This window comes from Empidonax traillii, unplaced genomic scaffold (genome assembly GCF_003031625.1).
Source record: "Empidonax traillii isolate 1590-97213 ecotype Southwest subspecies unplaced genomic scaffold, ASM303162v1 scaffold443:size705114, whole genome shotgun sequence".
Lineage (NCBI taxonomy): Eukaryota > Metazoa > Chordata > Aves > Passeriformes > Tyrannidae > Empidonax > Empidonax traillii.
The window spans coordinates 265,675-289,373 of record NW_020955636.1 but is presented as its reverse complement, the minus strand read 5'-3'; the positions used below and the strand labels follow the sequence as shown (position 1 = coordinate 289,373).

The 23,699-nt window shown below is 43.4% G+C and overlaps 2 protein-coding genes across 6 annotated transcripts in view; one reads left to right on the top strand and one right to left on the bottom strand.

The window, feature by feature from the left end:
• The first annotated feature begins 1,585 nt into the window (after window positions 1-1,585).
• RPL31 (ribosomal protein L31) lies at window positions 1,586-6,390 on the top strand. The gene is made up of 5 exons (XM_027894820.1): window positions 1,586-1,718; window positions 2,377-2,493; window positions 4,049-4,174; window positions 5,688-5,800; window positions 6,319-6,390. The coding sequence occupies exons 2-5, from the start codon at window positions 2,387-2,389 to the stop codon at window positions 6,348-6,350; spliced, it is 378 nt and encodes a 125-aa protein (XP_027750621.1). The 5' UTR covers window positions 1,586-1,718; window positions 2,377-2,386; the 3' UTR covers window positions 6,351-6,390.
• A 524-nt stretch (window positions 6,391-6,914) lies between these two features.
• Window positions 6,915-23,699, bottom strand: part of TBC1D8 (TBC1 domain family member 8) — a 51,238-nt gene continuing 34,453 nt past the window's right edge. For 4 of the 5 annotated variants that reach the window (XM_027894814.1, XM_027894815.1, XM_027894812.1 and 1 more), the window contains exons 7-20: window positions 23,130-23,324; window positions 21,703-21,885; window positions 21,166-21,316; window positions 19,879-20,093; window positions 18,936-19,053; window positions 14,470-14,755; window positions 13,889-14,018; window positions 13,495-13,593; window positions 12,871-12,939; window positions 11,306-11,546; window positions 10,009-10,074; window positions 9,321-9,410; window positions 9,063-9,163; window positions 6,915-7,881 (exon numbers count right to left, since the gene is read on the bottom strand). In XM_027894814.1, coding sequence (XP_027750615.1) covers window positions 7,423-7,881; window positions 9,063-9,163; window positions 9,321-9,410; window positions 10,009-10,074; window positions 11,306-11,546; window positions 12,871-12,939; window positions 13,495-13,593; window positions 13,889-14,018; window positions 14,470-14,755; window positions 18,936-19,053; window positions 19,879-20,093; window positions 21,166-21,316; window positions 21,703-21,885; window positions 23,130-23,324 — 2,403 coding nt within the window. In that variant the 3' untranslated portion in view covers window positions 6,915-7,422. Of the gene's footprint in view, window positions 7,882-9,062; window positions 9,164-9,320; window positions 9,411-10,008; window positions 10,075-11,279; window positions 11,547-12,870; window positions 12,940-13,494; window positions 13,594-13,888; window positions 14,019-14,469; window positions 14,756-18,935; window positions 19,054-19,878; window positions 20,094-21,165; window positions 21,317-21,702; window positions 21,886-23,129; window positions 23,325-23,699 lie in introns of those variants that run through there. The other variant, XM_027894816.1, reaches the window with a different exon arrangement.

The following is a 23,699-nucleotide window of genomic DNA, read 5'->3' as shown; positions in this document are numbered from 1 at the left end:
AGGGCAGCTTGCAGCCACTGGAGCCAGTATTAGCATGCCCTTCCCACCCTTCAGTACCAGGGATCACATCACCAGAGCCCAGCGTGTTCTGGTTTCTATGCCATAGAGGAGCAATGGAGGTAATCGGACTGGGAGCTGGAAACAGTGAAAGTGAACTTTTTGAGAAACGAGAAAGTGCATTTGCCCTGAGTTCTGAAAGAGTTAAAAATCTCCTGAAGAAAATCCACTGGCAAAAGGACGTTGTTGTTTTGACAGCAAAACTGGGTGGTAGCACTGATCAGCACATAATGTATTTCAGTCCATACAATTCTGCTGGTTCATTTCACTGAAAGAAGATGAGGGACTCAAGTCTGGTCCCTATAAAGTGTTTAGCTAATAGATCTGGTCTGTAAGAAAGTGGTTTTACTGCAACCTTTAGGTACCAGTGTGAGTTAGCTGACTCATCTCTTTAAATTCTTGTCTTCAGTGAAGCAAGAGTGACCCCACCAGATGAAGATTAGAAAGCTAAATCCAGAGGTTTCACTGATTGTCTGAAGGAATTTCCCTCTTTCCATAAATTGTAGACAAACCTAAGTGAAACTGTAGACAAACCTAAGTGAAGGCCAGTTGGCTAAGTTAGAAGCTAACTTCATAAATTACAGCCGCTCCTGTAAGGCCTTATCCTGGGAAAGGGGAGGAGAAATCTCTAAATTCATGTAGGAAGAGGTAACAAAGGAACATGAGTACCTCGGAGGAAAAACATGTGAAAGCAGCAGTTGATGGATCTCAACCACTATGACAGAAGTCCCAGAAAGGGAAAATTCCTTTCAGAATTTGTTTTACTCTTAGAGATAATACACCCACATGTCTCCCAGTTGCCAGTGGTATGTCTAAACCAAGCTCAGCTTGGTTTCTAAAACTTTCTAAAACCAGCAGCACTGTAAGCTGTTAACAGAGACAAGCTGCAAATAGAGTGGGGTTGCCTTAAGTTGGTTTATTACATTGTCAAGAAGGATACAGAGTGCTTGCAAGAGCAGATTTTTGTCAAGACCTACTTTTTCACGCTCTGTCTCATTTCTTCCCTGTACAAACATTCTGGTTTAGGATTATTACACTTGTTCCCTGTTGCACACACGAGGCAATGCTAGTCCTCTTCACAGAGCTGGGCTGTTGTTCTAACTCATTACAGCCGAGATACAGCTTGTTCCAACACAGTCCCTCAGTTTGGGCCGGTTTTGCGGGCAGGTGGCCAGGCGGGGTGGTTGCAGCAGGCCACTGCCCCACGCCGGTCTGCCTCGCTTCTGCCTCGGGAGCGGGAGCTACAGATCTGAAGGGGGCAAAACGCTTGCTGGGAGCACAACTGCGCCAAGCTGAGCCCACCACACAGCTCCTAAGAGAAAGGCTGAAGAGGGGGCGGGCACCGAACACCGCCGGTCCCGGCACACAGACTGAACATCGCCTGTACCCACACACAGAGACACACCACCCCACCGAACACCCCCGGTACCGGCACACACAGACACATCACTCCACTGAACATCGCCTGTACCCACACACACAGACACACCACCCCACCGAACACCCCCGGTACCGGCACACACAGCCTCTGCCCCCCTCAAACCAGCCCCGCCTGCCGAGCCGCTCCCGGCGCCGGCGCAGTTGTTCCCACCCTCGTCCCGGAAGGGCTCCTGTTTCCCGGAGTGCCTCGCGCGCTCCTTTCCGGCCTGTGCCCGGGCAGGGTGAGTGCTGGGGGGGTGCCCGTCCCGCCGAATCCGCCTCCATCCTCCCCGCAGACCCCGCGGCGCGGGGGTTCCCTGGACCAGCCCGGCGCGGGGGGCGGCCCGGGGCGGGGGGCACCGAGGGGGAGCTCCCGGCAGGCCCGCGTTCGGCGGGAACGGGGCCCGTGTCCGGCCCCCCCCCCCCCCCTCCCCGCCTCCCAGGCCCGGGCAGGCCTGCAGGACAGATGGGAGGTGAATACGGCCCGTGCTGTCAGCCCCGGGAAGGAGCCGCTTAGGCACCGGCATGTTCATTCCGGGCCGGGCTGAGCCGCCCTGCCGGGTCGCCTGGAGGAAAGAGGGGTTTGGACACAGGGAATCAGGACGGGGCCATCGTAGGAGCGCTTGGGGCTTGCCGGGAGCCCGCTCTTTGTGTGAGGTAGTCGGAGTGTCGGATGTGCTTCCTGCGCCTCTTGGGCAGATGGAAGTAAAGCGTTTGTGATGCTGGAAAGCTGCTGCGTGTAGCCTGCGACTGGTGCGATGCCGGGGGTCAATTAGGTTTAGGCTAAAGTTCCGAATGTGGGAGTTGTGTGGTTTGTAAGGGTCTGGGGAGGACGGAAGGGAAGGGGATGGGAAAAGTCCCGAGGGAGGTTGGTTTGACGCGTGTACGGATGTTTTTCAGCGTTGCTCAGATGGCTCCTGCAAAGAAAGGCGGTGAGAAGAAGAAGGGGCGCTCTGCCATCAACGAGGTGGTAACGAGGGAATACACAATCAACATTCACAAGCGGATCCATGGCGTGTAAGTTGTTGTTATCCCTTATGTTAAGTGGCATTTGAAAGCGGCTTCGATAGGTTTTAAAGGACAGAGGAGGACTGTCCTCACTGCGTGTTGTTTGTGGTCTCTTGTGCCTCGGATGTGTCGCCAAGAAGTAGCTCTGTACCTGTGTAGTACAGAGCTTTATATAAACCACACTTTATATGTGGCTTTCAGGAACAGGCATGTTTCTGTGATGGTGAGCATTCCAGGACTTGAATTTGAAGTGAGATCTGTTTCCATCTGTGCACAGGTTGTCATTCTTTCCCAGGCAAATGTTTAAAGCGTAGTCCACTGGTGAAGTTTTAGAAATTCTATGTTGCTGTAGTCAAATAATTGGCATTGTGCTTGTCATGAAGTCATGTGAGGTGTAAATTGGGATATGATTTGAGTTAAAGGAAATTTGTGATGTGTAGATGAGATTTTACCTGGCAAAATGCTGAACCTCATAAAACTGGAGTAGTGAAGTGCTTGAGAGGAAACGGCATCACCCTGGCACCCTGCGTGTGGCTGCAGTCATGTGGAAGACACAATCTCAATCAAAATGATTGGGGAAATGGCTGAAGTTAACTTGGAGAGAAATGAGGCACTGAAGTATTGTAAAACCATGGGTGAGAAGGGGAGGCAGTGGTATTGTTTAAATGGCAGTAAGATGCTCTGGCCTTGCCTGTTGATTGGCAATTCACTCTGTTTTAAGGCTGATGATCCTGCTATCCACTTTTCTTTTTGGGTTATCCACTTTCTGTGCATGGTGTGTGCTGGGTCTGCAATGCTTTTTGTTTATTGCTTGTCTCACTTGTAATCATGCACCCACTTCCCATTTCTATCACTAAATATCAACAGCAGTGTGCAAATAATATTAAATGTAACCCACTGTGGGACGTCAGGCACTACTGATACAGTTCCATGTTACAGTCTGGGTATAATTTATATGGCAAAACACGGTGCCGCTCTGAGTTGTATTGGGAATGCCCTGTCCTGCAGGATCTATCCATAATGGGCATGAGGGAAGCTGTACTGGTAAAAAAACCCAGTTCTGATGGTGGTACTGGTGCAGTCCTGCTAGCATGAGTACTGTATAGCAGAAGCTGTTATTCAGAATAATGTCAGTTTTTCTCTTCTGCAGTTTTTTTTAATACTATTACAGCTCTGTCAAGTTTGTATTACTATTGTTGCACTGCTTTTCTCATAGGCCTTTTATTCAGTGTCTGTGAAACCTCTGATCTCTTCAGTAATGCTGCGGTATTCGAACATGCTGACATTAAAACTGAAGGATTAAGATTCAGGAGATCTTGGGGTTGCAAAATTTTACAGAAATTATTCTACTTAAGTATACGAGGTTTCTGTTGGGCACAAGGTTAGCAGCTGCCTGCCAGGGTACCAGTGTAGTCATGCTGTGATTGCAGCTGTTTATCTGCTGTTGAAAACAATTCTTTAGGTTGTATGTTTAGAGAGCGCCAGCGCTTTCATGCTGCAGTGTGCAACACTGAATGCTGACAGTGGCCTGAAGTTGAAGAAATGGCTCTTGTGTTTGTCCTAGGGGCTTCAAGAAGCGGGCACCGCGCGCTCTCAAGGAGATCCGTAAATTTGCGATGAAGGAGATGGGTACTCCTGACGTTCGCATTGACACCAGATTGAACAAAGCAGTCTGGGCTAAAGGAATAAGGTGGGTTTCTGCAGCTTTCCTTGCTGGGTGTGGAAGGACTTGGAGGGGTAGACACGTATGCTTCTTGCATTTTCTTTGCAGATGCGTTTTTTTCTTACAGCGTACACACCAAGCTAATTTTCTGTCAGCTCTGTATTGTGTTCAGTTGTCCCAGCGTATTTGTAGCAAAGCTTAGGCAAACTCCAAGTTATTGGGTCTTATGGGCAGGGGTTTTCTGTCTTTTCTGTTAAGTTTTCCAGTTCATACCAATGAAAAAGTAGCACTGGAAGCAGGAGACAGCATAACTTCAGAGGTTTGTAGTGAGGCTACTGACCAAGACTTCATTATATTAACTGGTATCAGTGTGGTCTGTGGAGCAAGGAGTCATTACATCTGTCTTCCCAGTTTGAGGTTGCAGTTTTTACTGGTTAGAATACATAATGTATGCAAAGTAAAATGTCATCCTCTGGAAGGATCAGGAGGGGTTAAAATCACCCATGCCAGCTTGTATGATAGTGAGTGATCTCCATAAAGTATGAAAAATGCTTTCGACTTGTGTCAGGAAGGGAGTAAAGCAAAGCAAGTTCCTGTGTCTTGCTTACTGTGTCCATCCAGTGTAATAAGTATGTTCTTGAGAAGGTACAGCAAGGAGGAAGTTCCTTTGATCCTGTGGATCAAAGTGCTCTAATCAGGAGTTTCCCAGAATCTTGAGTTCATCTGAGGTAGAGTTTATATGAAAAACTCTGTGGAGAAAAAGTTTTTGCCTTCCCTCAGCAACATATTTTGGGCATTATTAGGGGAGGATGCTACACTGTGACTTCACTTTTACAAACAAAATCTTCTGTGTAATTTAGTTGTGATTCCAGGGGCTTAGTGAGGAAGAAAGGTTGATCAGTTATGTGCCCCTAAGTAAGATCTTGTTTCAGGTCATGTGCTCACTAGAATTTCCACACGACTTCGGGCATACGGGTTGGGCAGTACTGCTCTGGACAGAGGCCTTGGGCTTTCGGAGCAGATTGTTGGGTTTTTCCTCACCATTTTCTATTGTAGTAAGAAATGCTTGTTAGTGACAGCTGCTTGCTGATCATGCTCATGGTGTTCATCTTCACATGATGATCATGTTCACTCCGTGGTCAGCTTCACAGTTGATCATGAAGTGACAATTTCCTGGATCAGTAATGGACAGATGATGCCCTTCTGACTTAAGGCACATACTGGATTATGGATTCATCTTATTTGAGGCTCACTTCAATCTTACCTGCTCAATTTATTAAAACTAAACAAACAAAAAAAAACAACCTAAAAACCTCTTCTAAGGCAAACAGTACAATCTCTTGAAAGTACAGGATTTTCCTCTTGCCGTGAGGGCGAGATAGAAACAGAACTGACTCATCATGTCTTTGCACAGATAGGCAGAGCTTAAGAATTTGGGAGGGAGGGAGAGGGTAGCAATTATGGAACAAAGAACTTTTCAATGAAGTCAGAGGTTTCAGTACATAGTTTACTACAAATCAATCTGTCGTCTTCATTTTAGGAACGTTCCTTACCGTATCCGTGTACGTTTGTCCAGAAAGCGCAATGAGGATGAAGATTCACCAAACAAACTGTACACTCTGGTTACCTACGTACCAGTCACCACATTCAAAGGTGAGGAAGGTTGCACACCATCTCTCACACCATGTTTCTCCTGCATGAGTAGCAAAGCAGGACAGCTTCTCCTGCAGTGCACACTTCAGGTGAAAAGCATGTTGAAGGGTCAAACTGCTGACTTAAACTACCTCTGCTGTAGAAACCAGAGCTGCTAGCTTGCCTGTTCTGCATTAGAAATAAATACAGATTTTTGTGAAATAGTAATGTAAATTTTGAGAAATCAAGAAACACTGGCCACAGTTGTTAGTGCAGTTTTAAGGTTTGTTTTCCCTTATAAAGCCCATCCTCTGATGTCAAAAGCTCAGACAGGTTGAGCCCTTTCTGCTTGTCATCTGAGAAAAATCAATTCTGCATATAAAAGAAAAAACAACTTCATGTTGTATCATACTTGCCTATGTAGTTTGCTCTTCCAGAAGTAGATCAGCAAACTAGCTTCACATTTTCTTGTGAAGACTTCCATATACTTTAGGGAACCATCCTAGTAACAGGTGGTGACACAGTTTCTTGTTTTGCAGGTCTACAGACAGTCAATGTGGATGAAAATTAATCTGATTTTCATTACAATAAAAGGATAAAAAGAAAGTTTATTCCTAAATTGTTGTTTTTATTGTCCAGTCTCTTCAAGCTCTCAACTGTGAAACATTGAGTTGAACAAGTACCAACATCTTAAAATGTATTTTGCTTAATTGAAGATACTCTAGACTTCTGTTACATGTAAGTGGAATAAGGAGAAGATGTGAATGTTCTTTGTGGGTGGCAAAGTCCTAGTGCTTTTGTTCTGTTTCTGGTGGAGTAAAACTAAAATACCTGTGTAGTGGCTCTTAAGACCAAGTTTGTTTAAAAAACACAAGAAAAACCCAAACAAAACTGATGGCTCCTATATTTCATATATATAATCTCTTGGGGATGATGTGAGTTCCCTGTATTTAGTCCCCTGCTGGCTTTGTAGGCAAACTCAGTAGCTTCTCCCAAAGCTGCTCTGTGTGCTACATGGAAACAGGTTTCTGACTAGTGAAATAACTGTGATCATCCTAGCTCAGAGAATTTGCACAATGAATTAGGGATTAAAAGTACTTACCTCCCATAAATCAATAAATACTGTCAATGCCAGTCTGGTACAAAAAAGGTTTATTGAAAAGTGCATGTTTTTACAGACCAACATCAGAAGCACAGTCCATGTACATTTAACATTTGAGCAAGACATACAAATTGGAATACAATCAAATATATTAAAATAGTTTCAATTACCAGCATTGAAACAGTTTTCAGTATTAGTGCAAAAAAAAGGCAACCCAAACTGCGGACTGCAGATGAGAAGTGTTTTCCCCTGTTAAAAAAAAAAAAAAGGACAACTGGAGCCAGCCTCTGGTCTCCCAGTGCGGAAGAGGGCTTCAGTGTCTTCACACTCTAGACAGATGTTTCCTTTTACATTCAAAACAAGAACATCATAAATCAATGGCACAAAACAAACCTACACACACCCTTTAGCTTTTAAAGCTCTTAAACTGAAAACCACAGACCAACAAATTATTTATCAGAAGTCCACTGCTAACTGAAAGCCTTTTACAGTATGTGCTTTGGCATAATTTCAGTGCATTTCATTTTTTACATGTTTGCTGCTACTGCATGTTTGGTTTTGTATGTTCATTCCGTGGTGAGCAGCTCACTCCATTTGTTTTGAGACTATATTGATTTAGCTTTGCATTCTCAAGTTTTGGTTTCAGTTCTAAGGGTTTTTCAAAGAAGTTAACTAATGATTGTTCAGTCAGGAGGGATGCTAAAATATGTTCAAAAGAGACAGTCCAGTCCCCTTCAGTCACAGGTGAAGGTTGAGAGTCTTTGTGAGGGGTCTTCACAGTGTCAGTAAAAACAGCATCCTGGTCTGAAGCAGAGGCCTCGGGCTGTAAGTCCTCAGTGAACTCGTCTGATCCACTCCCCAGGCTGATGCTTCTTTGTCCTACTTCTCCAATCTGAAGTAACAGTGTGGTCACAGTGGCAATGGCTTGATACAAATCATTCTCCTCTGGATCGTCATGAAACATGCTGTACAACGTTTTGCAGAACTGAATGAACTCCCTCTGTAAAGGATGAAAAACCAACATCAAAGTACTGAAAGACCATGTTATGGATCACTGCAGGGGTCAGGTGAGGGCATGGTACTGCAAAGGCAGGCAGAATGCTGTGTACATTTATATGCTCATTTATAACTTCTGCCTGCTTTTAAAAAATACTAGTGAGGGGATTTCAACCCCCAGTCGTGCTAGGAATCCTTGTGCTGAAATCAAAGAGGGAACAGAGCAGTGAAGTATTTTGATGCCTTGATGTAGGAGATCGGGACCTGCCAGGTGGCCAGAGGGCAAGTGAGATACAAGGCAAGGGATAAGCCCTTACTGGTGGCTGTTACGCAGAGTGAGTTACAACCAAAGTTGCCACCCACAGGCCTGCAAGCAACCTCCTTTCTGTTTCTCTCCCATCTTTCCCCAGATCTTTTTCTTCTGCCAGTAAAATTCAGACATCTTCCCTGCCCATCCCCTTTCCCTCCCTCGCTTACCCATCACAGGTGATTATCAGGCTAGAGAGGATGTTTCCATATCCTGTTCTGAAATGAGCCCTCAGTGGGATGCCTTTAGGAGAGCTCATGTGTCCCTGCTGAGCTGACAGGTGAGGTACATGCCACCCATTTCAAACTTTATGTACAAACACCAGTTTGTTTTACTAATATGGGACCCTTTTCCCTCCAGTAGATCTCCTTATGCCAGCAACATAATAGAAAGCCACTGGCTTTAGGGAGGAGATGGTAAGGTGACAACAGCCTTCTGCTGTTTTACTTCATAGAGTTTTAGTCAGTGTTTTGGCTATGACAGGGCAAGTCCCAGTTGGTGAGGGACTAAGAAGTCAGTGGTTTGGTGCAGAGGAGGTATGGGAACACAACAACAGCAACATGCATTCTCAGGAATTCTTGGGCTCAAGAGGAGGGCTTTTTCCAGCCTGCATAAAGCTGTTTGCTTGCCTGTTCTTCTGCAGGTGGGGGTGAATCTGAAATTCTATTCATCAGACAGACTGAGTAGAGGGAGCTGCTAAAAAGGTAGCTGAGAGGTTTTAAACACATGCTCCTTGGATCAAAGGACCCCAATCCTTGATGACTGAATCCAAGTACAGGCTGAAGTCACACTTTCTCAGAAAGAGGCAAACTTGTATTCAGTCACTGCATTTTGAATACCCTTACTTAAAAACAGACTACAATCTCTAAGGTACGTACCTGGCTCATTTTTGGCAATTCTTTTTCAGTTTTAGTATCTTTTTCTTTGGCTAGATCCTTCAGCATCTGCTTCAACTGCTTCTGGTAATCTACTGCATCACCTTTTTTTGGAGCAGACATAAAAAGGAGAATTAATTTTCAAGTCAGTGGAGTAAATTTACATTTCAAAATAAACCCCAGAGAGCAGAGATAACATGGTAGGGATCACAAGTGGGTTATCTCATATGCACACTCATTAGAGAACCATTTTGGACATACCATTTGATTTTCCAATCACTAGTGGTCTTGATGTTGACAGCAAAGGATTCTTTAATGGTGACTGGCTGTCTCGCTCATTTTCTGTGAGAGCTGTCCAAAAGAAGTGACAAATGTAATCCTTTGAATTCTGCATGATGGTTATTTATGTTTCTAGAACTTACATATTTGAAGAAAGCAAAATAATGGGGCAAATACGTTTTTAAATACTTTTAAGTACTTAATTAAATCATACTGTAAAATTATGTTACTGTAAGCAAGACTGGTTCTGCAGTTTGAAGTTTGCCAAGAATGGCATATTTAATTAAAATCTCTGAACAGAGGACCTACCACAGAATTTTGTCACCTGATGAAAACTGGATCAAGATAAGAATAAGGAGATCTCTACTGTACATGGAGTACAAGCCATTCAAAAATGTTAGTTCGTATTTTGTCTAGAAGTAACCATGTAATTGGCTGCAAAAGATCTCTGAATGCTGCATTCAGAGATCTCTACTGTGTGATCTTGGACATTGTAATCTATCGATTTCATCAGTAATTTGTAAACTGTGGTGAGTGTAACTACAAATGTACATCCTATACACTCCCAGTTGGAAGGAAGCAAGATTGAGATTTTCATTAAGCAGCTTTTTCCCAAAAGCAAGAGATTTTTTTGGAAACTGAGGTCTTCATCCCCTTTCAGATTTCTTACCCGGTGGGATATGCAGCTTATATAGCAACTTTATCTTTTCACTCATTTCTCCATTATACATAACATCTGCAAGGCAAAAAAAGAAGGAAGTGAACCAGAGCACTTACTTCCACAGTTTAAAATAAATCAGGCATCTCTCTGTGCACAAAGGATAATTGTTTACATGGACAATAAACATACGGCCAGTGTATTACTTTAAGTTGTGCCTGTCAATGAGGAACAGCAGGTGACAGCCATCTGTTTGGTCTTTGTTCTTGTTAAGTAGATTGGGAGTACCGAACCCTATGGGGCTTCAGCATTGTTTAAAATATCAAGGAGGATGGCAGGGAATCTAGCAAAGGCTGTGTGCTGCCACAGAGTAACAGGAATGTGAGAGGGCAGAGACAGAAAACTTTGGGGACATGATACTCTTAGTATTTCTCCCCTTCAGCTCTTACTGCTGTTCTACAGAGTAAGCCCAAAGGAGATAACTATTTAAGGTGTAATATAATTCACACTTTCAATGACCACGAAAAATAAGTTTCTAAACTTTCAAATGCACTGAAACACTGTGAAGAACTTTTTTAATTTAAAGTTGTATCCGTCTAAGAATCAAAATCAAGTAACGATATAATACCGAGTGCCTTAAGGTTCACATAAAAAATTCTAAAAGTCTTAAGTGGCAAGAAAAAAAAAATCACAAATTTTTACTGAAGCTTTGAATGTTGATTCAGTTTTTTCTGCTTACAATCAGGCAACAGTTGAGATATGGCACTTTCTCTTCAGCCAGATTTTGGGACAGGCAGCCTCATCTCATTAGGACAGCTGGTGGCCTCAAGACCAACCCAACCAAGCACAGCCCTCGGTCCCTGCTGGCCAGATTTTTTGTTCTTCTGCTTGAAGTCAATATGTAAGGCAAGCAGCAGTCAGCTGTGTTTAAGTTTTTAAGAAGTGGCTACAAAGAGATACACTGAGATTTCAAAGGTATACTGACAGCAGCAAGCAGAGAGGATTTCCCAGTATTCCATATAGACGTACGTATAATTTTAATTCGTACAAGATTTTAAATAAAGTTACTATTGTCTGAGATACCAGATTTTTAGTACAAGATTCAGTCACGTCCTTAGGGCTGTCTTTTAAATCAAATTGACTTTGGGTGATTGGAACCTAAAAAATCAGTAAAGGTCACTGATTAGGATAATGACAAGGCCTAGAAAACCATCCTCTTATGCCAGTCATACAGCACTTTAACATTCACATCTCTCGCACGCACCACCCCCTGCTCTGCCCACCTTCCACCCTGCGGGTGAGCTGATACCTAAGCAGCTGGCGAGCCCCTTGAACTCAATGAGCCGGTCCATGTTCTCATCCAGGAGCCGGAAGGTCCTTTGGGCGAGGACGTCGGTGTGCTCCCCGCAGGTCCAGGGCGACACCAGCCTGTAGAGGTTGGCGAACTGCTGGGCATCGATGCGGTACTGCTCGGCGTATGGCCGGCTGGGGTCATGCCGCTCCGCCACTGGGCTTGTCATTTCCCAGTAACACCTTATTAAATGTTCCCTCTAGGAGAAATCAGAGATGGGAGAGGGGTTATTGCGCTGCACGGTGTCAGAGAGCAGCACCAGCAGTAAAAGGCATTCACATCAAACTGCTGTAAAACGCTCGAAATTCCCTTTGTGTGAGGTGTCATACTGATACCAAGAGCGTTTCTGTGTGAAAAAGCAAATCTTTAACCAGAGCAGCCAACCACTCTCACAATTTGTAATGGATAATTATTACATTTGAAGGGAGACCATGCAAATTCTTGGAATAAATTCGCTGTGGGCTACTGAAACTCTGTTAGCCACATCTGGCCCAGGATGTTCCTAAGCAGCCAAAGGTACAGAGGGTCACAGAAGACACAGGGTAAGCATTATACAGGCTTGACCTGCTCATTTATTCTCTCTCAGACATCTCCATTTAGATACTGTACCTATTAGTCTTCCCTTAGGGACAGGCAAAACAAAGAGTCCTAACAAAGCAAGCTGTCCCCGGGGGGAACTAAGGAAAATAAAGAAAAAGGAACTGCCACTAAGAAATGAAATAAGGGGAGCGTGAGCCAGTTAAAGCTCAAAACCAGCAGTGAGCAGCAGGAGGGAAGCACTGAAGAACAAGCTCCAGCAGCATCATCTTACAACCACTAATGGAAGGAGGTTACAGCTGCTCTTAGTGACAAAGCTGTGCAACACTAACAACATACCACAGTCATATTCTCAGTATTTATGGCTGTGGACAATACACAAAACAAATGGTCCATTAAGGGCAATGATTACAAGCTTGGACCTCTAAATCAAGTGTAGTTGTATAAGCTTAGATGTCCCTGTCTCCAAATAACCTTATTACAAGTTTTGTCAAATATCAGCTTGACAGAAAGGAACTGAAGTAGAAACTGCTTTCAGTTCTAATAAAAAAAAAGAAATAAAACTGTTAGAAATTAGGAACAAATAGGAAGGACACATGTTTGTGGGGTTTTCTTTCCCATATGGAAAATAGTCTGCCTTTAAACAGCATTAAGAAAGCACTGCCAAGAACCCAGTGAGCAGAGCTACATATTATTTAATTTATTCTGCATATGAAAGTTACCAGAACCTCACTTGTCAGGGACTATTTCCAGGCAGCAAGTTATAAAGGCAACTCTGGAGCAGTTCTCCTCTGAAGGATCTGTGCATTAAGACTCCTCTTTAACAACTGCACAACCACGGAAAGGACAAAACGGCATGATCCCACCCAAACAGCACCGCCCAGGCAGAGGACAGGAGGTCCAGGGCAGCAATGCACAGCAACAGCTGGAAGTTACACCCAAAGGAGCCTCAAACAGTGCACCGCCCACTTTTCAGGGAGACCAACCTTGAACAAGTCATACAATTCCTCTAAATCTTCAGGAAGAATTGAAACATCTGGGATGACAACTCGGAGCTTAAAAAGAAAGAAAATCACTTTAGTGACAGTCTCTGCTGCCTCCATCGCTGACATGGGCAGGCCCATGAGCCCCGCAGGGACTGTACTGACGTGCTACAGCTGAAACGGCAGTATTGAAAAATCTTTGCAATGCTTCCCCCTTCTTTAGGTTCGTCAGTTGGACAGGTCAGTGAAAATCCCTCAAGAGCTATTTCAAACAAAGACAGGAAGTCCCTAAGCTACAGGTCACAGAAGGCCAGGGAAGCATCGCATCGTGCTCTGTCTCTTCTTACACTCTTCCCCAGGCATCTGTCTGTGCCCAGCCATGGTGAGAGACAAGGCACGACGGGGCTGGATGGCCCTGCAGTTTTTCTTAACTGTAGAGCCACCCTAGAAATAATGCACATGGCTGCAAAAGAAAAATCATCAGCATCCCAGGAAAGAACTTTTTCCAGAGACAGTAATAATTCTTCCCTGTTTCAAGGCCTGGTGGCACCTTTTGAAAAACTAAACCAGTGTTCCCCCAGAGAGGCAAATGTTAAGCTACCTCAGTCAAAATAATACCCTACTTACCACATTTTGCTTGGTTGTATCTTCGTGGCTCTGCAGGACACGGATCCGGTGTTTGTAGCGCATGTGCTCTATCTGTGCCACAGAGTGGTCTCCAAATTTCTACGAGAGAGGAAAAGACAGTTATTATTTGTGTAATATTTTATGATATTTGTATTTCTCATTTACTGAAAATACAACTTTTAAAGTACAGCAGGACCTTGAAGAAAAAGCATACCCATTCTCTAACCGATCTCTCAGTGTAGGTATTCATAATACACCTACTCTTGTGCATTTGAGCACTTTAGTTAAGGAATCTGTAAACGTGTATTAACTTTCAAAGCATCCATGTTGAATTTAACCTTTTTCCTTTAGAATTCTAACTTAACTGACCAGTAGATACAGAGCAGTATTTTACCTCATAGGAGTCATGAATCAGGTTTGCTATTTCAGTCACTGGAGAGGCTTCCTGGTCATCACTAAAGAATGCGTGGTGATTACCAAGAGGTGGTAGAGGGCTTTCCTCGTTTTTGACATGCTCTAGAAACCTGAAGAGGAAAAATACGTAAGAACACAAATCACACTGCGCTATGCTCTTCTCAATTCAAATAAGCAAACAAGTCTTATAGCTCAGACTGAGAAATAAATTGGGATTTGGGCAAGCTAGGCTTTTCAGAAATGGCTTTGTGATTACTCATCCAAGGAACAGCAAGTCAGCCAAATGACTAAATGCTGCCCAAGGAAGAAAACTTCTGTCTCCTTGAAGTCTGGAGCAGGAAGCCCGTCACTCCAGGGAAGGCACGAAGAGCAGCAGTAAATATTGCACATTGACGCAGTCGATGCATGTCTCGGCACTGCCAGGAAATTTCACAGGACATCTTGTCCCATGTACAAAGCCCATTGTTTAAGGCAGACACTGCAAAAGCAGCAACAGCAGCAAGGCAACATGGAGGGTCCTGCTGGTGCCTAGATGGAAGGAGCACTCCTGCATGGCCATACCTGCTTAGGATCATCAAGGCCTGCCCATCGTCCTTGCTGTTACACAGATCCACGGCGTTGGCTTCCAGGATGGCCAAGCCCAGCTGGAAAATGGCCTTGATGCCATCGTAGAAGAAGCAGTCCACAACATTCACAGCACTTTCCAGGGGCATGATACTAAGGAAAAGGGTAAGGAACCAGGAAAGAGAGATGGAAGCTAAGGCTGTCAGATCCTTCATATGTTCAGCCAGCTCTGGAAGTTGCTCTTTTATAAGCTCTTCAAACACTGACTGGTCTACCTGAGCACCTGCAAGTCATAAAAAAAACAGTATTAGCCAGGACTGACAGAGGAAAAAATATTCTTTGAAGGTAATCATCGCTATCAACTATCAACTGCAAGAGTTTCCTAAAATTTAAGCTGACAAGATACACATGTATCTACAAAGAAAAATCCCATTATCCTCCTGCTGTGATCTCAGCCCAACCCTCATGTCCATAATCCTTACTGTACAACTTTCTGCAAAAAGAGTGTGTTGATTCTCCTAAGTGCCTTTAGGGTGCAATGGAATAGTAATAGCAGCAGCTGTTGGTTTTGGCTACAAGAGCACACAGAAATTAAGTGCTAGCAAAAGCAATCTTAAAGCATTTTACTGTTCGATTTGGGATCTATGCAGTGAAAATAAGACTATACACATTCCTCTACGGTGCAAGTAGGCAGTAAAGCTTTCATTCTAAGTGAGGAAATATAAGATGGAAATCTAGATATGGCTACACACACTAAGCAGGAAAAAAAATATTTACACATAAATACATGCACAGATATAAATACTTACACGCATAATTATCTATATATAAAGAACAAAGGATTTTTGCAATGCCCAGATAAAAGCTTTCCTAACTGTCCCAACCAGTCTTTCCAAAGGAGCAGATCCAGGCTCTGCTTTAGCTACTAGCTCAGTTCTGTCTTGTCAGCAGGTACTGTAGAATCAATATAGTTTCTTATCACTGAAGTGGCCTGTGTCTACAAATCAGATCTGCCACATCAGGGCTTTAACCAAAGACACTACAAGTTAAAAATATTCCTGAGTACAAAATGCAGTTGGCTTTTCAAGTATTTTCTCTTTCAAGTTATTTCATTTCTTTATCATAGTCCATATTCTGCTAATATTAGGAGACTATTTTAATTGCTATGAAATTCCTGAGACATATATATACCTAGCACTCAAAACTTCTGTTGTTCAAAAGCAGAATATAACCTGGACAATCTGTGGCAGAGTGCCAGCATCTTTTGGCTTTGCATCCAAATCATAGAGAAAAAAAAACCAGCTCTGACATTTTGCTGCCTTAGAACTTTTCACATCAAGCCACAAAGAGCTTCTACTGGTGACTGAACAAATATTACAGCACCACAAATCAAAAGTAAGTGCCCAGGGGCACACAAAGAGCTTTTGAGAAACACGTCAAGCACGGTGCTTTGAAGAGAAAGCCTTCTCACATCAAATGGTCATAAGCAAGAAGGGTAAAGAAAACAGAGCAGAAAACAGACTGGGGTTACTCAACAGAGGGCAATTTTTGTGTGTGTGTGTGTGGGGGTTTAATAAGTTTAATGCAAACAATTTAATAGCCATAGTTAACACACACACAAAAAAACTGACATGGTTTTAGAGGTTTTTGAAGGAAGCCAGAGACAGATAGGCAGATACATATAAGAAGATCATGCCAGACTCAAGAGACAGCACTGGCAAAAGTGGATGTTTAAAAGGAACATGCAATGCTAAATAGATCTTTCACAGATCTTTTTATAATAAGTGTTGACATTATAGATGAAAGTCAAGTAGATGTATTCAAAGGCACTTTTCTGCCCACCTTTTCATTGGACTCCCAGAAATCATGAAATCTGAGCAACTGAATCTCTAATGTGTTACATCATGAGACTATGACAAGATAGGAAAATACCAGGGCATCCATTTAAAAATGCAAGCTAAATGACATCTCCAGGACTGAAAAGGCAAATCAGAGAAATTAAATACTATTTTCAGTGTTTCAATAGTTACAGCATCAAGATAAAGCAGGGTAAGATGGCCTGCTGGTTTATGCAGAGGATGGAAAAGTCACGGTAACACGAGAATAGGATATGAATGAGCCTTGCCATAGCTCTTGACCCAAGAACAACTTGTTTCTATCTTGCAGCTATCTGCTTATAATTTCCTCTATGCATTGCAGAGGGGAGAAGGACAGAGGGAATTCTTGAAGGAGGAGCCCTGCCTGCAGGCCTTTCACATTTGCAAGCAGTGAAATGAAAATGCTTGTGAAAGGACAGAGTGGTAATAGCTGGCAAGGCTGAAAGAGGGAGATGGTCATGTGATGCAAGTAAAAAGGTTGAGTAAGACTGAATTGCCTAAGCAATTCTGAAAGAAAAAATTATAAATAAACAAACACACAAATAAATAAAAAGAATATTTTGAAAGTCATAAAGAAAAGGCCCAAGAGAAGGTGGCGCTAAGAAGGCCTGTTATAACCAAGGTCATTAATTCAGTAGCTGTTTTGACTGTAGAGATTACTGGCTGACACTGAAGAGGAAAAGCACAGTGACGGGTAGCAAGGTCAGAGAGCATCAAAGTTACAGAGAGATCAAAATTTAGACAACAGTGTTGGCAGTGTAGACAAAGAGGAAAAGTTGAGTCTTGGAAGTGCTATGCAGGAAGAAACAATACAAAGTTTAGAAAAGGGCTGGTTGCAAATCAAAAAAGAAGGTCGACTGAAATGCAAAGCCAAGAACACTAACTCGGGCAGCAGGAACCAGAGGTGGGGCAGGGTGGAGAAGATCAGTAGCATCGATTTGGGCACATTAAGTTCTAGGGTAAGCCAAAGCTGCAGAAGTAACCGCTCAGTGAAGCAACCATGTTGCAAAACTGGACCTCCGCCATTCAAATAGAGGGAGCACTGGAACTTCCAAGCTGAAGTCCCTGGCTCTTTGCACCATGGTGAGCCATGGCAGTATCTCTTCTAGAGTCACAGCACTCTTTCCTTGGGATACAGAGGACAGGAAAACAGAGAGACAGGACAACCAAGACTCTCCGCACTCAAACAATGTACACTGCAGCTGTGGCAAGTGACAGGCAAGATACAACCCCCAAATTTTCAAGAACTCAAGGCAGCGATATGGCTGCCTGTGACACAACTCATTAGTTTGGGTGTGGAGAATGCTACTTGGGGGCAATAACCCAGCAAGCATCAAAGTTATCAGTAACTCAAGGCACGCTGATGATATCTAGAAATGCACAAAGGCAGATAAAGCTGTTTCTCTTTTAATCAAGGAAGGAGGCAGACAAACATGGCAGTCGGTCATCAAAATAGCAGTTTAAAGTCATACTGGGAGACAAGAACCAAAATTCTGACAAATGGGACAGTTACAATGCCCAGTCCACTACGTGAAAATATCAATGGCATTCAAAGCACCACAAAACATCCTAAGCATCCAACTAACTCCGGAATAACTCTGCTTGAACTTACTTCCTTGACAGCTCAGTGACAAGACAATAACTGTGCAGCAAGACAGTATCAGAAGGGAGGTATGACAATCCCATCCTTAAGGAAAAGACTAGAAATATTCTCAAATATCTCCTTCCACTCCCCAGGAAGCATAAGAGTGCCCAGACCATTTCTACCTCTCAGAACCACTACCACCAGGGATTTCCTCCTATCCCCATCTCCTCCCGAGTGACCCTGATCCCTCCCTTTGCCACAGCGATAGTGTAACAGCAAACATTGTAGCTGAGGACTAAGGTAAGCATAAAAGAGGGAAAAACTATCAAACATTTCTGCAAGGGGAAGAATTCACTGCCAAGATCAAATACTCTTCTCTTCTTGTATGCATTCCTGCACTTACTGTGTGGAGCTGCTCAACCCCTCTCTGTGCTTCAGGCAGATGTTTGCACAACAGTTTTAAAAATAATTGCACTGCAAAGAGCAGGAGACACAGCACACGCAGTGCATGGCATGCTCTACAGAGTGACAGGGCTTACTTCCTAAATGTAGCACCTCACATTCAGAGGGTTTTGTATCAGCCCTCATTACAAAGAACTAATTTAGGTGCAAACCTGCATTGCTCCAGCAGCCAGGCAACTCAGGTCAGATTACAAATACCTACTCTAGCAGATCTTTCCTAGGTTCAACTTAAACAGCTCAAGTCTCTAACCAAGACCTACAAGCTTTTCTATTTTTACTTAACAGGCAAAAGTGTCACTGCCTTCTGATCAACAGGAAAGAAAAAGACAAACTGTAAAGTTGAGCATATATTTATAGATCTTACAAACCCTTCAAACCAAAACCAACTCTGGCTGGAACTGCTGTCCCGGCACACCACACAAGTAGATGGACCGCCTCATCTGTGGGGTCTGGATCTCAGCAGACCCTGAGCATTTTCCTCACCCCTGTGCCACGTGGCTGCCCCTTCCCAGTCTGCAATAGCACAGACACGAACTCACCTATCACTCGGTGGTTGAAGTAATCTGGCAGCATTCGCTCACACACAGCAACCAGCAGCCAAAAGGCTTCTTCCTCTTTGGCATACAACAGCAACACGGAGGTCAAAATATTCATAGACTTACAAGGGCAAAGAAGAAAATGGGATTTGTTAGTGACAGAAGCTCAATTGTGGCTATTTTTATAAAAAGAAAAGTAGTGCAACATGATGTAAACAACTAAAAAAAACCCAACAACAACAAAAAAAGAACAGCAAGAAAGAGACAGCAAATACATAATTGCAACCCAAAGGCATAACAAGTTTTTCTAGCCTATGTATACTGTTTTTCATAAGAACAACAGGAAACAACAGAGAAAAGCACAGTACTGGATTTACCCACATAAAACCCAGGTAACTGACAGAGCAAGATGTTTGGGGGTGCTGTCACCCCCACACTTTCTGTTATCAGGACTGGTCTGATGTTAATGAGAATTCAGGGAGCTACACAGAAATGAACGCTATTTTAGCTGGCCAGCTGGGCAAAGTATTAGCATCACTTATCATCAGTTTTGGAAGAAAGTGGCAGAAATGTTCGTGAAGCCTCTGCCCCAGTGCACTATGTGAACCTCGTCCCTGCAGGCCAATTTGCTCTGTACTGTCTCCAAGTGCAAGAAATGCACTGTTGAACAAATAAAAGCATCACAAACATTGTTTTCCCTCCTGTAACCCTAAATGCAGTTTGCAAGACGCTGAAGCAGTATTTTTATAAAGATGGAGCATTTTGTTAAGCCTGTTTGTTTTCTCGGTGAATGACATTTAATAACTAAAATTATGTACTAACTAAAGCGACCTTATTTACCAAAAGCACCACCAAAAATACTCCCAGTAGAACTCCACTGCCAGCAGAGAGTGAAGAGAAGGAGAAAAAAAAAGCAGTGAGTGTTATACCCCTGGGAATTTCTCACCTGGCAGTATCCTATTTTGGGGTTCCTGTGTGCATATGCCGTGAGGACCCTCCTGAGGGCAGCGATGCCCGTCTCGCTCTGGAAGGCGGGGTGCTCTGGCAGCGAGCGGTGTAGGTCACGCTCGATCTCCTCTGTCGCCATACAGCACTTGCCCATGGACGCCTCCACCAAATGTACGTAGTACCCAGGATGGGAGGCAAGATCTGTCTCAGCATCTGAGAGCAGCGGAGACAAAGAAAGAGGAAAAGAGAAGTGGATCAGGACGATGCTAAACTTAGTGTTGTGGGAAATACTGCTCTGAAGGATCTAAGTAAGATGGTTTTCCCCAAGGTCTGTGACTTTACTGAAATTTCCAGATCTAAGAGGGATAAGATCCTAGCAGAATATGTGTCTTGAAAACAAAATAAGCATTAGCAAACCTTACATGACAAAACATCATTCAAAACACCTTAACTGAGCAAAAGACTTCTCCAGCAGAAAGTATTATAGAACCATAGAATGGTTTGCATTGGAAGGGACCTTAAAGATCACCTCGTTCCAATCCCTGTGATGTGGGCAGGGACACCTCCCACAAGACCGGGCTGCTTAAAGCCCCATCCAGCCTGGCCTTGAACACTTACAGGGATGGGGCATCCACAGTTTCCCTGGGCAGCCTGTTCCAGTGCCTCACCACTCGCACATATTACCGGGAGAAATGTATTCAGCGGTGTTCATGTCCTCCCAGGAGGAAAAGCTCCACATTTTACAAATGTCTGAACATGTCATATATTGGATTAATGACTAAACTTGAGATGATATTGTAAGCACATTCTAGCTCTGCCAGACCTGTCAATGAAATGAGTTGTTTTTTCCGTCTCTAGTTTCTGTAAGCCCTGCCAACATTCAATAAGAAGCAGGAGCAGGACTGCCGACTTCAAGATGTCATTATTTTGCAATAATTTGATTTCTCTAGGGTTAAATCAATATTTATGCTACAATCTAATTACTGACTGAAGAAGAACACTTGTATGAAAACATGATGTTAATTTTAAATTACATAGATTACAAAGATGTTATTTTGATTCTTCTGCACATCATATGATGTCATCCTGAGATAAAATTTTTACAGATTTACCTAGGTACTTCCTTGCATTTAGTACTTCAATTCAGATCACCTCTCTTCTCTAAGTAGTATCACAAGTTCCATGGAAAGGATATTTAACTGCCCTTGGGAGATTCCTTGCCTAAATGTTTTGCCATGTCCAGAATCAGATGATGCCTACAGCCAACATTTCTAAGCATGCCCACCTGAGAAGAGCAGCCAGAGTTTGCCTCTTAAGGATTCAGGAATTCCCATAGCAACAAGTTTTCTGATCTTCTCTGTGCGAAACATGCACACAGTTCTGCCGTATTCTACAAAATGGTCATCCCACAGGCTCTCTTTGATTTGCTCCCTAGACTGGGAACAAGAAGATATACTTTAAAAGAACAAATGATGTGCATGTGAGAACTGGTAAACAAAAACATTTTACATATTAGAAATTCTGCAAGGTATTCCTATTACCAATGGAAATGGGAAGCCTGCCCTAGGGACTACAACTTTCCCAGTTTTGCATATCCAATTCACCACACAGAGAGAAAAATTATAAATATTCACCAGAAAAAATGGGGGGGAGGGAGAAGAAAATAAAATCCAAGCAAAAAGAAAAGGTGTTATATCTAACTTCTCCAACCAATACAGAGTGCATTTTACTAAAAACTTATATCTTTCTGAACATAACCCCAGCTTTTTTAAAAAAAAAAACAAACCTAAAACTCCTACAGCTTCCCCCAAATGTTACATACCTTTCCAAAATCAAGGCCTGACATTCCTGACTGATGAAAGTCTGACCTCAGTGCTTCTGCATTGAGCAAGTAACTGTTCTCCATTTCACATTCACTTCTCTCCTTCCTTTGTGAAGCCTCTGTTCCCAAATGTGCAGGCTCACCATCCCTCAGCACGCACATGGATCCAAAAGCAAGGCTATTCTGCAATGCAGAATCAAAGCAGTAATAACTGAAAAGAGGCTAAGAACTACATCCTCAACTGTCCTCAAGACACAAAGCTAGGTCACTCTTCACCTTTTGCATTAAAACCTTTCACACCTTTCAGGAGGAAAGGTCTTATTCAAGACTTTATACAAATTATCGTTCATTTGCATGTTAGGAAAAAGGTTGGTATTTTAAACCAAAAGTTGTTAACAACTTCTAAGTATCCTTGATGACAAGCTACCAAACAGTCTTCTACTGTTAAGATTTGAAAGACAGAATCAGAGAACAATTTAGGTTGGAGAGGACCATCTTTTTCAATCCCCTACTCAAAGCAGGAGCTCTCATACCTGGCTGCTGGAGTCTGTGCCCAGTCGAGTAGCTCCAAGAAAGCAGAGTCCACAGACCCTCTGAGCAGCCCGGTCCAGCTCTGCCCATGCCTGAGGGGAAACCTTTCTTTTTATCTATCCAGATTTTCCCTTGCTGCATTGTGAGAGAGGCTGTGGCTACTCATCTTTCAGCTGGTGTATCCAAGATGAGTCTGCCTCCATCTTCTAACTCCCCACTATCTAGCGGAAGACTGGCTGAGGAAGTCCTGCTCCCTCAAGCTCTCCTAGGAAAGCATGTACTCCATCCCCTGTCTTGTGGCCCATTATTAGACTTACTCCAAATTGTCAGTGCTTTTCTTGCGCAGTGGACACAGTACTCCAGATCAGCCTCAGAAGTGCTGAGTAAAAGGGAATAGTAACATCCTGTGACCTGCTGTTTACAATCCTCCTAGTACAACCTGATACAGTGTTGGCCCTCAGCACACTGTAAGAGCACACTGCTAACTCATAAGCTCGACTTCTTGTCCACCATGAGCCCCTCACCTTTTCCACATGGCTGTTCTCCAGCCAGCCAGTCCCCAGCCCCTCCGCTCAAATAGGGCTACTTTGAAGGGTTTCACATTTGCTTTTGTTGAACTTCATGAGGCCTCTATCAGCCCATTCCTCCACATTGCTGAGGTCTCTGTGAAGGGCAGCTCTGCTGCCCACCATATTCACTGCTTCCCCCAGTGTGTCAATCACAACCTTGCTGAGGGTGTGCTCCATCCCACCAGGCAGGTCTTTAAAGAAGGGATCAGACAGCACTGGCTGAAGATCAATCCTCCAAGGAAGGCAGGATAATAAACTAATGGAAAGGAGGAAAGAGGGGAAAGGGATGAGAGGTGGGAGAGGAAAAGGAAGAGGAAAGATCTGTACCTGGTTGTTATTTTGCAAGTTGTTGCAGAGCACTGGGTTGATGGAGTTCACTTCCTTTAGCCTCTGCAGCAGGTTCTCCACCAAAGTATCCCGGTCCTTCAGCTCAATGAACTGAAATGCTGTCTTGCTCCTTATGCTAACAATGATGGGGTTAGGGAGAAGGCTTGTGTCCTCCATCTTCTCTATACTGATTACCTTTTCCAGAAACATTATAGAAAACACATTTGGCACCACATCCAGACAAATATCTTCAAATATTCTGCAAGTACCAAAAGGTACAAACACAGCATTCAAATGCATGCCATGCTTTAAATGTGGTTATTCATACTGGTTTTCCTTGATCAAACACATCCTACCACCTGAAGTTCACGGTCTCTTTAGAAGCTCAAAGCAGATACCAAAAAGTATCCCAGATGCCTTTTTTTTTTTTTTTTTAATATATGACTTTGCAGCCCAATTCTAGACAGTAGACTGAGGGGAAAGATAAGAAAGAGGTGTATGATTAAAAGAAGATTTATAAAAGGAACAACTTGATCAAATTCTGGGGGATAGAGGAAGAAATTTACTTTC

Coding starts and splice junctions, on each gene's coding strand:
- RPL31 (XM_027894820.1), top strand. CDS start 2,387: ATGGCTCCTGCAAAGAAAGGCGGTGAGAAGAAGAAGGGGCGCTCTGCC. Junction 2,494..4,048: donor CACAAGCGGATCCATGGCGT/GTAAGTTGTTGT, acceptor TGTTTGTCCTAG/GGGCTTCAAGAAGCGGGCAC. Junction 5,801..6,318: donor ACCAGTCACCACATTCAAAG/GTGAGGAAGGTT, acceptor CTTGTTTTGCAG/GTCTACAGACAGTCAATGTG.